Source organism: Onychomys torridus, chromosome 11 (genome assembly GCF_903995425.1).
Source record: "Onychomys torridus chromosome 11, mOncTor1.1, whole genome shotgun sequence".
NCBI lineage: Eukaryota > Metazoa > Chordata > Mammalia > Rodentia > Cricetidae > Onychomys > Onychomys torridus.
Window position 1 is genome coordinate 12,296,943 of NC_050453.1, and position 13,530 is coordinate 12,310,472.

At 41.9% G+C, this 13,530-nt stretch overlaps 1 protein-coding gene across 5 annotated transcripts in view; it reads left to right on the forward strand.

Annotated features, from left to right (window-relative positions):
- Mia3 (MIA SH3 domain ER export factor 3) overlaps positions 1-13,530 on the forward strand; it is a 43,691-nt gene that overhangs the window by 21,695 nt on the left and 8,466 nt on the right. For 3 of the 5 annotated variants that reach the window (XM_036203068.1, XM_036203064.1, XM_036203065.1), the window contains exons 7-17: positions 4,258-4,389; positions 8,163-8,184; positions 8,838-8,926; positions 9,163-9,240; positions 9,333-9,443; positions 10,994-11,065; positions 11,243-11,347; positions 11,966-12,088; positions 12,179-12,290; positions 13,239-13,294; positions 13,383-13,473. In XM_036203068.1, the coding sequence (XP_036058961.1) occupies positions 4,258-4,389; positions 8,163-8,184; positions 8,838-8,926; positions 9,163-9,240; positions 9,333-9,443; positions 10,994-11,065; positions 11,243-11,347; positions 11,966-12,088; positions 12,179-12,290; positions 13,239-13,294; positions 13,383-13,473 (991 nt within the window). Of the gene's footprint in view, positions 1-3,136; positions 3,407-4,257; positions 4,390-8,162; positions 8,185-8,837; positions 8,927-9,162; positions 9,241-9,332; positions 9,444-10,993; positions 11,066-11,242; positions 11,348-11,965; positions 12,089-12,178; positions 12,291-13,238; positions 13,295-13,382; positions 13,474-13,530 lie in introns of those variants that run through there. The other 2 variants (XM_036203069.1, XM_036203067.1) reach the window with 1 other exon arrangement.

A 13,530-nucleotide genomic window follows, 5' to 3' on the forward strand; every position in this document is an offset into this window, starting at 1 on the left:
GCATGCACATGCATACCTACCCACAAATAAACAAATGTAATAAAAGGGATTCTACTTTGGGCCAAGCACAGTCCTGATTTTTGAAAAGCTTGTGGGGGTAGGATATGTGAAAACTGAGAACCTATGAATGAGGCCTGAAGTTTCCAACATGGAGCACAGTTACCTGGAAGGTGATGAGTTCTGCTTTGCTTAGGGGAAATGCAGCACCACAGGTCAGCTTCATGGGTTAGTTGTTGGCTGACACTTGGAATCCTACAGGGGACTTTGGAAGATGACTGCCCCAGTGTCTCACTAATTACAGTAATTTCCTGACAGGTCATTATGAGGCCTGTAGGTTAGCAATTGTTTATTTTTGAAGTTTAATTCAGATATATATTGTGTGCTCAACATCTCTCCATGACCCCTCTGCTCACCCTTTCCCATCCCTCTGCTTAGTCCCCTTTATTCTCCTGGACAGTCTCACTTCTATTTACATGTCATATATGCATGCATGCTTTTATGTATCTCGTTAACATCTAGGGACTGTCAATGATAGGAAGCACATCTATCTTCTGAGACTGGCTTAGTTCACTTAGTATATCTCTAGTTGGATCTACTTTCCTGCATCATCAGTGATTCTAAGTGTGAGCTACCGCCTTTCAGGGCCACACATTCTTCTGTGGCCAATCATTTTTTATACTGACTCAAAATTTCCTTCTCTGAAATATAGATGTAAGATGCAATTCCTTTTCCACACAGCAATCCTTTGACTATGTGAAGCTGTATCATGTTTTAAATTGTTAGGGTTGTTTTGTTTGAGGCAGGGTCCCTCTATACAGCTCTGGCTGTCCTAGAATTCAGTATTTGGACCAGGCTGGCCTCAAACTCACAGAGATCTGCCTGTCTTTGCCTCTACAGTGCTAGAATTAAAGGTGGGAGCTGCCATGTCTAGCCTTTTAATATTTTGTCAAGAAAATTTCAAACAGAAGCAGAGAGACTACCTAGGTGATCAGCATTAGATGGCAACACTGTAGCATTTTCAAATTTGCAAGGAGATCTATAGGGTTCTGCCATGTAGAAATAAAAACTGCTCGAGATCCAGCCGTCCAGTCTTTTCGACTCTTTCTGAGAAAGCACATGTCTCAGACAAGTTACTTTGTAGACTTTGTTTCCCCCTCTAAGAGTTATGATGTCAGAGCCTTAAACATGGTTAATTCCTAATCTTTTCCCCAGTGGTCAGTATTCTTATTTTCCCATGTTATTTAATGTATTTGGAAACCATATCCTAGCACCATATACAATTACTATTGCTGTTGGTATTTTGAGACAGGGTCTTTGTGGTCTGAACTGCCCTGGAAGTGACTTCTGTAGGCCAGGCTACCCTTGAAGCTCTAGCTATTTCCCTGCCTTGGCCTCCCAAGTGCGAGAGCTGCTAGTGTGAGCCACCACTCCTATCTTTTTATTTCACTTTAATTATTTCTACTTTATGTGCATTGATGCTCTGCCTGCATGTCTATCTGTGTGAAGGTATCAGATCTTGGAGTTACAGGCACTTGTGAGCTACCATGTGGCCACTGGGAATTGAACTCGGGACCTCTGGAAGAGCAGTCAGTACTCTTAACCTCTGAGCCATCCCTCCAGCCCCCTTACTTTTTATTTTATGTATATAGGCATTTTTTTTCTGCATGTATGTTTGTGCATCACATGCATGCCTATGCATTGTGTGCAGGTCTGGTGTCCATGGAGACCAGAAAAGGGCATCAGATCCCCAGGGACTGAAGTTACAGACAGTTGTGAACTACCATCTGGAGTCTGGGGATTGGATTCCAGGTCCTCTGGAAGGGCAGCCACCATGCCATCTCCGCAGCTCCCATTTTTATGTGTTCGCACCTGTGTTTGTGTGGAACAATGTGTATATCATTGCCGTTGCGTGTGGAGGCCAGAAGAGGGAGTTGGATCTCCTGGAGCTAGAGTTACAGACAGCTGTGAGGTGCCCACCTGTGTGCTGGAAACCTAACCCCAGTCCTCTGCAAATGCAGTTCAAGTTCTTAGCAGTTGACACATCCTTCCAGCTCCTTATTTTTAGGGTCTTAACTTTGTAACCAGGTAAACCTATTATGTAGCCCACCCTGGTCTCAAACCCAGAGCCATCTTCCTGCCTTCAACCTCGTGTGTGGGGAGATTTCTGGATTTTATTTTCTGTCCTATGGTCTGTATTCCTGGGCTAGAACGGAGCTGCCTCCTCTCACTATAGGTTTTTACTGTTATTCTTTCAAGGTCTTTTCTGTTTTTGGTTCTTCTGCAACTCAGAAGCTCACATTTAGGATTGTACAACCCCTCCCCCAATTAAATATCCCCATTGCCTTCAACTTTAAGAACATGATTTCTGAGCTATTTATTACCCTTGCCCATTTCCACAAAGTGCATAACCTTAATAGAAGAGACCTCTAAATGGGGATATTGATGCAGAATTGGTAGTGACGGGATTCCATAAGGCTGTTGGTAGGCAAGTGGGAGTCGGGAGGGGAACCCTAAGAGGACGACTGACTGGAATGGGCAGGAAGGAAGGCCTTACCCAGAAGTCAGTCTGACCCATGACCCTTCAGAAGGGATCCCGAGATGCTTGATTTTGCTTGTCTTGGGCTTCCAGAACCAGTCCCTTTGGTTTCTTAGCACTTCATGACTGGTCCAGTTCTGTCAGGGCCTGAGAATCCTGGCTTTCTCTTTTCCTAGACTCCACCTATAACCCCATCTTGATAGCTCCTTGGCCCTGGTGACCGTCCCCTGTGGCAGGTTGAGTTTTCTTCATCTGGATTCTCCTTCACTGGATCTCTGCTCACTTTGCGCTCTCGTACCCCTCCTCCCTCAATGGACTCTTCTCCCCTCCCCTACTTCTCGGTTCTCCTGCGCTGTGTCTCTGTTCTCCCCCACCCCCAGCCTCACTCACTTGGACTCTCCCGCCCAGTCTTTGCTCTCTTCTCCCTCACTGACGGTTCTGCTAACCTTTACGTTCATCTTTCCCCGTCCCCTTCCGTTCAGCGCGTCCTCTCCCCCAGCCGTGCTCGGTGGTTGGTTTGTACCGCGCTAGCCCCGCCCCCGCCTGCAGGCTTCCGGGGTGCGTTGACGTGGGCTCCTGGGCAGCGTTTGATGACGTGTTTACTGGAGGCCTAGTGCGGAAGGGGCCGCGATCCGGGAAGGCGAAGTTCATTCCCAGTGTCCGCCCCCCCTGAGCGGGTCCTTCCCGAGGCGGAAGCGGTGAAAGCCGGCTCGGTGCAGTCCGCAGGAAGCGTCGCCTCCTCGCAGCTGCCCCTACGCGATGGACTCAGTGCCTGCCACTGTGCCTGCTGTCACCGCCACCCCGGGGGACCCCGAGCTGCTGGGCCCCCTGTCGGTGCTCTACGCTGCCCTCATAGCCAAGCTACTGGAGGTGACAGTCCCCAGGGAGGGGCCGCGGCTGTGGCAGGCGGGTGGACCAGTGCTGGGCAGACTGGGTGCCCAGAGCGACAGCCCCGGAGAGGCGAGCGGGGCTGCGGCAAGCGGGGCTGCGGTGTGGGACGCTTGGGTCACTTGCTGGGTTTTCACCGAACACTGTTGAGGTGACAGGCACTGTTATGTGGTGGAGTCCTTTCCTTGCGGCACTGTCGGGGGTGGGGCCAGTATTATAATTAGCAAGCAGTGAAAGTGTGGAGTGAGTGGGCAGGTGTGTAATAATACTACCTTTAAGGAAACATCTAGAACTAAGGCACTGAGTCGTGCAGACGATGTTTGAGAGCATGATCCCCAAACCGGTTATCAAGAGCTGTCTGAACTTACTCAACACTTGTCTTTGTTTATGTAAAAATAGAGCCAATACTTAAAATATTAGGGGAATAACATTATATTATCACACTGGGTTTATTTGCACCCACAAAAATTGATTAATTATATTTAAAGCTTTCCTGTTGTGTACTTTTCAAAGTAATAAAACAACTTATTTAAAAGAATGGTCCAGGGAATTTCTAACTATATATGGACAGCACAATATGGCAGAGACTATTAGAAACTGAAAATATATGCCCTACTTAAAGGTATTTAGACACTCTGCTTGGAAACACTACAAGTCAAACAAATGTGAGTCTGACAATATCTATCCTGTATTCTCAAAGTGGGAGGTGTTGAACATGGTCGGGAGTACTTATCTGATGGAAACTGGTTAGAATTTCTAGGAAGATTCTTTTTGAATGTTTTATTGTAAAACTTTTTCAAGGTTTTCCATTATTTCTAATGTGTTTGTTTCAGTTAATTGCCACGTTGCCTGATAATGTTCAGCCTGGCCCTGACTTTTATGGACTACCATGGCAGCCCGTGATTGCTACTGCAGTATTGGGAATTGTTTCATTTGCAATTTTCTCCTGGAGAACTATGCTTGTTGTAAGTAAATTAAATTATCTTATCACATGACTCAAAAGTACATGGGGGCTGGGCAGTGGTGACACGCCTTTAATCCCAGCACTTGGGAGGCAGAGCCAGACAGATCTCTGTAAGTTCGAGGCCAGCCTGGTCTACAGAACGAGATCCAGAACAGGCATCAAAACAACACAAAGAACCCTGTCTCAAAAAACAAAAAACCCAACAAAACATGGGGTATTTTGTATAAACTTGTCAAGTAATTTAGTGTAATCTTTATATTGATAAAGGCTTAAGACAACAAGATAACATATTTATAAACTTGATGGGAAAACTATTTTGATTTAAAAAACTCCTATACCATTAGGTAGATAAATGTACACTATAAGTGGAACTTGGAATTCTTAAAGCCATCCTTAAAAATATATTTAAAAATAATATATTTCATAATATGTATCAGAAGATTAAAAAATGAAGTTGGATGGATATAAACTATGCTCTTAAATAGTATGATATCTTGTGTAGTAATCTATCTGAAATAAAGAACTATTCATACATTAAAGATCTTATATAAGAATGTTCAATGAGACAGTCTATTTTTTATTAGTTATTAGGTGTGTGTGTGTGTGTGTGTGTGTGTGCGCGTGTGTGCGCGTGTTCTGCATGTGCATGTACACATGACATAAGCTGGTTCTCATCTTCTCCCTTTACCTAGATTCCAGGGATTGACCTCATCATCAGACTTACGTCATCAGGCACCTCTACCTGCTAAGCTATCTTGTCAGCCCTGGAAGAGTATTTATTAGAGTAGGAACTTGCAGCAACCTAATACATATTCATATAATGGAATATTTGATGATTACAAAGATAGTGAGATGTAGCAAATGCTCATGATCTAGTGGGAAGTAGAACGAAGCACAGACTGACTTGAAAGTGAAGTTAAACTGCACATATAATACATGCATACACACTGCAAGTAGCATAGTATAATGTAGTATAGCACAGTGACACATGGCCAGCAGATGAGGTCATTTCAGTCTGTTTTCATTGTGTGTTGTATGTGTATGCATGTATGCATGGGAATGTGGATGACTGAGGAGTCCAGAAGAGCCTGTCAAATCCACTGGAGCTGGAGTTCTAGGTGGTTGTGGCCACCCATCATTAGCACTGGCAGCCAAACTCCTGTCCTCTGTAAGAGAAGCCGGTGCTCTTAATCCTGGAGCCATCTTTCAAGCCTTAGTCTTTTTCTTTATATATATTTCCCAAGTTTCTGGTTTGATCACATGCTGTGGTGCTCCAAAAATATCCTTTTTATTTGGAATTACAGATTATAGGTGTCCAGAGACACATTATTACATTTTCATTACTTTTTTTTTTTTTTTTTTTTTTTCCTTAAGCAGATTTTGTGTTTCAGATTACAATTCACCTTTGGAATTGTATCTCAATTCCAGGCTTTCCCTGAGATTCCTGGGTTTTGCTTTCTTCCTACATACCTGCTCTTGTTTGGGTGAAATGGGATAAGTGAAGCTTATTCTTTGATTGACAAGGCTATAACATTAGAGAGATGGTTATTAATTTTCCTGTGTTGGAAGTTTTTCGTTTGTTTTGTTTTCTTTTAACTCCTAGAACTGGAGTTACTGTTTTGATCTGCCATGTTGGTGCTGGGAATTGAACCCAGGTCCTCTGGAAGAGCAGCTACTGTTCTGAACCATCTCTTCAGTCTCCAAATGCATTTTCTTATAATAAGATATTTATGCATTTTTTTTATATGGATAAGATTGAAATTTCATGGTTGATTTGTGGAAGGGTCTGAGTATCTCATCACCATTTTAAAAATAGTAGCATTTGCAGGGCTGGGGACATGACGGCTCAATGATTTAATACTTGCTGCTCTTGCAGAGGACCCAAGCTTGATTCCCAGCACTCATATGGTGGCTCATAATCATCTTTAACTCCCGTCCCAGGGGATCCAATGCCCACTTCTGGCTTCCACAGCCACTAGGCATGCACGGGGTACACATACATCTATGCAAGCAAAGCACTCATACATATAAAATAAATAAATATAAGAATTTTAATAGTATCATTGGAAAGGAGAAATAGATTTTGAGTCACAAAGAAATTTAGTGGGCCATCATGGTAGCTCAGTGGATAAAGGTGCCTGCAGCCAAGAATAACAACCTGAATTTTAAACCAGGACCCAACATGGTTGAAGGAAAGAACCTTCTCCCACAAGTTGACCTCTGACCTCCATGTGTACATATGTATGCCCTGGCATGTGAACACCCATACGTAAACACACAGATAAATATAATTTAAAAAAAAAAAAGAAACTTGGGCCAGGAGTTCTGGCATACACCTCTAACTATAACCCCAGTACTCAGGAGGAAGAGCCGGGTGAGCACATGGTTCCAGGTCTACATAGCGAGTTCCAGACGAGCCAGGGCTACAGAGTGAGACCATATCTCAAAAGGAAAAAATAGACATAGTAAATCTTTCTGCACTGGCTACTGCCTCGGCTTTATTGCTCTAGATGGTTTTAGCTGTCAGCTCTCTCGTACATTTCCTCTGGAAATACATCCTTTCTAGGCCTAGTACCAGTGTACCTTTCTTTGTTAGTAGTCTTGGAAGTCATATGGTACTCTATCAGATCGCTAGTTTGTTTTAAATTTTTGTGTGTGTCCATGATGTTTGTGTTCATGTGTTTGTGTGTGAGTGTGCATTTGCAGAGCTCAAAGGCCAACCCCTGGTATAGTCCTAACCTTCTTCCTTTTTTTTGAGACCGTATTTCTTTTTTAATAGTTCAGCACCACATCTGGCGAGTTGCTGCCTTGCAGGATTCTGGGAGACTCCTCCTTCTGCTTCCCATCTCACTGTAGGAGCACAGGGGTTACAGATATGCACTACCATTACCACAGGCTCTGGGGATCTGAACTGGGGTCCTCATACTTGCATGGCGAGTGCTTTATCCACTGCCCCAATCCTATCAGATTATTTCATAATTCAGCAGGCAGACATCATTGAATAGGATTGCTAGGAGGTTTTCTGGTGAGTACATATCTAAAGACAAAGAGTTTCTCTTTAATTTTGTTTCTTTGTCTTTTTGAATACTCATTTCTAGAGTTTACTCTAGCTATTGCGAGTTGTCAGATATTATCAAGTAAATAAATGATTGATATGTTTATTGCTGAGCTAGTAGCCACATGTGTTATTAAGCATCAGTGCTCATATCTTAAGATTGGTGCTTTTTTTTTTTTTTTTTTGCCGGAGCTGAGGACCAACCCCAGGGCCTTGTGCTTGCTAGGCAAGTGCTCTACCACTGAGCTAAATCCCCAATCCCTGGTGCTCTTTTAATAGATGCACAAACATACTTTTAGCTGCAAAACCAAATACACATCTTAGCGTTTTTATTTATTGAGGCTATTTATGAAGTATTAGTACCAATTTCATTTGAAATGTCTTTTTGCTTTGTCTTTTTAACATTTCTTAAGATTACATTTATGTATCCATTTGTATGCATTTGAGCTATGGTGCATGTATGCAGATCAGAGCACAACTTTCAGGTTCTCTCTTTGCACCATGTGGGTCCTGGGATGGAACTTAGAATGTCAGGGTTGGTGACAAGCACCTTTGCCTGCTGAGCCATTGAGCCAGCCCAGCTTTTCCTTATTTTTAATACTGTGGATTTATTTTCTGATCCAAGTTGTTACTAAATTCTCATTTGTTTATGGCTATATTAGGAACAATATGCTAATTAGGTTTTGACAACAAATTTAATTTTGTTTCTTTTCTTCTAGGTAAAGAGTAGAGTATATCAAGGTAAATCTTTAGGTTCATTTTCCATTATATCAACCCTTTGCATTGGTGTTTGATGTGGATTTTCTGTACGCTAGACAGAGATGCCATGACTTCTCATGTCTGATTGCTGTATTAACTCCTGGAAGTTTACTGTTTCTAGGCCACCAGCTTGGCCGATAGAACTGTTACGATGCCAACTGAGACAGGCAAGAGAGAGCAGCAGCCTGAGGGAGTGGGGAGGACAGGGTCAGTTAACACGGCAGGTCATCTTTGAATGCTGGTGGGTGCCATGCAGATTTGTTGTTACATGTGAACACTCTAAATCATGATTGGGTAGATGACATGCAGGATGGTAGATGAACTGATATTGTATTTCTCAGTTTCTCTTTGCAAATGACATTTGAAGCAATTCTATTTTCTGAGATGGGATCAAGTTATAGCATTTCTTTAAATTCTATCTCTCTAAAATAAATTTAACGTCTTCATACTGTATTTTTTAAAACTTTAATATTCTTACACCCTTATTCCAGTCACTAACAGCGCCTTTAAGGACAGAATAGTCATGCAGAGCATGTTTTTCTTTTAATGGCTGATAGCATGCCTTTGCTGCTAATGCACTGGAGATTCCAGCTTCATCTTGGGCTCACAAACTTACATATTTCCCTTCTTTTTAGTTACTGAGAAGCAAATTTCTGAAAAATTGGAGACTATCAAGAAAGAAAATGCAGAACTTATGCAAAAACTGTCCAATTATGAACAAAAGGTATAATTATTCTTTTAACTTCCTTCTCTTGTTCCAGCTTGAATATTTGTCTTAACATTCCATTTATGATTTTTTTAAGATTTATATTTTACTTTATCATTTCCTATGAGCCATCCAAGACATAAGCAGCTGCTGTCTGTAGGAGGTTGTGCGCTTGGACATGACTTTGGTAGCATTATAATTTGTAGTTAATCCTAAATTGTAACTACTAACCTTAAATGCTTTGTTTTACATAGATCAAGGAATCAAAGAAATATGTTCAAGAAACCAAGAAACAAAATGTGATTCTCTCTGATGACGCTATTAAATACAAGGTAAAGACCTCTTTGGGGGAGAATTGCATTCTAAAAGTGAAAATAAGTGGAATGAGTCATTCTTACTAACATTAGCATCTTTATTTGTTAAGGATAAAATCAGGGCACTTGAAGAAACCAATGAAATTCTGGGTGACAAAGCCAAAAGTCTTCATCTTATGTTAGAATCTGAAAGAGAACAGAACGTCAAGAATCAGGGCTTGGTAAGTTTAGCTGCTAACTGGTGATGTAATTGGGCTTTTGAATGGTTCTGTGGTGAGGGCAGCTCTCCTCATGCTGTTAACTAAATTGAAAATAGGATTCAGGGAAGTTGAACCAATTGTGACTTACCTTGGAGAATTTTAATTTGTAACCCAATGACTTATTCTTATGGGCATAGGAAGAGTATTTGTGTTCTCAGCATTGGATAATTGCCAGATAGTTTAGCTCTGTCCTCCAGAACAGATAAACCACCTAAGAATTCTAGCCTTATTGACTGGTTCTTAGATCTTGTTTTGTTTTTTAAAAATTCTCATTTTAATAAACGTATTTTGGTTTTATATAACAGTTGCAGAGAAAATAGTTCCCATTATATCCTACCCCAGCTGAGCTAATCACCCAGCTAAGGAAGTAATAGCCATATTTCTTTGATGTTAAATTATTCTTTTCAGCTCTTTGGTTACTGTATTTTTTGGAAATCATTATGCAGGGCTCACAGTTAGAGGGAAGAATTACATATTCCGCCCCCTTGAGGAGCTGGTGTCTTCATAAGAAATATTTGGAATTCTTCTGTATGAGATTTATCTATTTTCCTCCAAATCCTACTGTTTTCAGTATAGGTTATTCCCCCTACAGCGGACAACCCCCCCCCCCCCAGGATTCTGACCCTAGTGTCTCACACAGGGTAAGTGGGTATTCTAACATTGAGCTATAGCACTATCCATTTTTTATTTTTAACTTTGAGACCATCTCCACTAAGTTGACCATGCTGGCCTTGAACTCCATCTGTAACCAAGACAGGTCTTGAGCTCATGATCCTTTAGCCTCAGTCTCCTAAATTAGTGTACATTAGCAGGCTTGGTTAGGCAGAGAATTTTTTTTTTTTTTTTAATTTTAGTTTTTCTCTACCAATAGGAGGAGCTTGAGATGGAAGACAACAATAACATTAATTTGAAAGAGTTTTTTTTATTTTCTTTCATCTTTTTATGTGGTCATCTGCTGCATTATCTCATAACTAAGAAGGTTGGATTATTATTACATTGATTTCCGAGCCCCACTTAGGCCAAAATTGGATCTCTTACTTTACGAAAAACATAGGCTGTCGTAGGATATGGTTATTAGTGTTTCTTCTTTAGTGTGTGTGTTAGCTAGTTTTATGTCAAGTTAATACAGAGAGAAGTTCAGTTAAGGAAATGCCCTCATCAGATTAACCTGTGGGAAACCCTGTAGTGCATTTCATTAATTGATGATTGACGTGGAAGGGCCCAGCTCCCTGTGGGCAGTGCTGCCTCTGGGCTGGTGGTCTTAGGAACTATAAGAAAATGGGCTGAGTAAGCCATGCAAAGCTGACCAGTAGGCAGTGTTCTTCTGTGGCCTCTGCATCAGTTCCTGCCTCCAGGCTCCTGCCCTGACTTCCTTAGATGATGGACTATGAGCTGTAAGCAAAAACAAACCCTCTCCTCCCCAGTAGCTTTTGGTCACAGTTAATCACAGCAGCAGTGTGTACACTAGAGACTGCCGAGACCTGAGACTGTGTTCTGCTTTCATGGGTCAGATACTGGAAAACAAGAAGTCTATCGAGAAGTTGAAGGATGTCATTTCGATGAATGCATCAGAACTTTCAGAGGTGAGACTGTCTGTATACCCTGTATGTATACCCAGAATAGTAGCGTTGTCTTAGTGTGATCGAGCAAGTTTGATGTGTCCTAAAACATGTAAAAGGTGGAACTTGCAAGGTACTTGGTTGAGAAACTATAACTTTTCCTTTGGAATTTATTTACTAACTAGGAGTGTTGTACATTAGGTTCAGATTGCCCTGAATGAAGCCAAGCTTAGTGAAGAGAATGTAAAATCTGAATGTCATCGGGTTCAAGAAGAAAATGCCAGGCTTAAGAAGAAGAAGGAGCAGGTAGGCAAGTCCAGCTGGTAGGTAGGTGATGGCGTGTCCTCTCAGTAGCTTTTCTCAGAGCTCTTTGAAGGAAAGGAAGTCCTCAGGCTGGGTGCTGGCATGTAGGAGCCGGGTGTCCCGACTGAGCTAATGTCTTTGTGTCAGGAGTTTTCTGTACCACTTATTGCAGCATTCAGGGCGTTTATTCTTTATTTTGTCAAATGCCAGTCAGTTGTTGACTTGAATAGCCTCAAAAATAGTTAGGATTTTTATATCACATAAGTATTTCATAACCATTCTTTGAATAGTTATTTCTTTATGACCGAGAGGCGGTTATATGATCAGAGTCTGGATTTAGGAGTCTGAGATGTGCCCACCCATTCATCCTGGAAGTAAATTAAGTTGAATTAGCAATAGTGCTCTGAAGGCAGAAATAATCAGGTCACTCTCCTTGATCAGACTGATGTTCTCCCTGCAGCTCTGAGGACTGGAGCTGTTCACCCCTTTTCTTTACTGATATTTTAGCTCCTAGTGACATGCCAAGGAGAGGTGTGGCTTCCCACCCCTTCTCCCCCATAGATTAGATGTCTCCTATACACAGCCCTGCACCATAGGAATTTATACGTTTTGATGTTTCAGTTGCAGCAGCAGATTGAGGAGTGGAGTAAATCACATGCTGAGCTTACTGAACAAATCAAGTCATTTGAGAGGTCCCACAAAGACTTAGAAGTAGCTCTGACTCACAAAGATGACAATATTGATGTAAGTTTATCCTCATGAGTACACACTTAATCCCGTGAATTCTTCTGATTTAAAATCAAGAGGCTTTTACACCATTTGCTTCTTTTCTAGGCTTTGACCAATTGCATCACACAGTTGAATCGGGTAGAGTGTGAACTTGAATCTGAGGATCAGAATACAAGAGGAAATGAGTCAGATGAGCTGGCCAATGGAGAAGTGGGAGGTAAGATCTGTCTGGGAGGCTGGGCCTACTCTGCCTTCTCCACTTCAGTTTCTGTTCACCCAGGCTGCTTTTCAGGGTAAGCTTTGTGGCTGTGGGCTGCCCTGCTGGACTTGTAGATGTGTGTGTCTGTGTTGGGCCAACTGGCTTACTCGGGTGTAGTGTAGTGTAGGCATGCAAAGGACACTGGCACATACAGTAGGGCTGCTTCAGTCATTTCCTGCCTCTAAGTATTAAAAAACTGCCAAACAACAACAACAACAAAGCCACGACACCTTTAATCCCAGCACTCGGGAGGCAGAGCCAGGCGGATCTCTGAGAGTTCAAGTCCAGCCTGGTCTACAAAGAGAGATCCAGGACAGGCACCAAAACTACACAGAGAAACTCTGTCTTGAAAAACTAACAAACAAACAAACAAAAAACCAAAACCCAACAAAAAATCCTGCCTCATCCTTATATGAGGAGTATGGTCTCTGTAGCTCTGGTCTTAAGAAGACCTGCAGTTTGTTTTCAGAGGCCTGAGGTGGTTGGAATCACAGCTTAAGCTGCCAGGTAAGAAGCTAGAGTTGCATGGTAGGATGCTAGAGGGCAGCATGTTAACTGATGAAGAACCGTCTCCCGTGTCTCCCAAGTTGAATATTAACTGCTCCTTACCACTGCGGGGGCTTTAAGTCACACCTGGTCTGGATGTCTTTAAGTAGACTTTTATTCAGTGGAGGTGAGCTGAGAGAAGAAAGCACTCTGTCTTGGAGCAAGGATGACATTTTTTATTGCACAGACTGGTAATTAACTTTGTGCATCTGAATTTCAGTTCTAAATCAGTTAATCAGTTTTCTTGGTTGTTTTTTGTTTTTACTCCACTGTTTGAAAATGATCATTGTTTGAGGGAAGTCATGGGAATGTCTTTAAAAAGCAAGGAAGACAAAGCAACTGAAGTCTTTTCTCTTGTAGGTGACCGAAGTGAGAAAATGAAAAATAGAGTTGAGCAGATGATGGACATCTCTCGGGTATCGTCCTGTTTGTAGTTCCAGAAGCATCTGGGAGTCCTTCCTATAGCTTACTTTTAAGACTAGATTTTTCTTCTGTAATTTTTAGACACAAACTGCAGTCTCAATAGTTGAAGAGGATCTAAAACTTTTACAACTTAAGCTGAGAACATCGATGTCCACTAAATGTAACCTGGAAGGTAGGTTCTGCTGGAGACAAAAATTGCTATATATTGGAACAATTTAAAATTTGATTT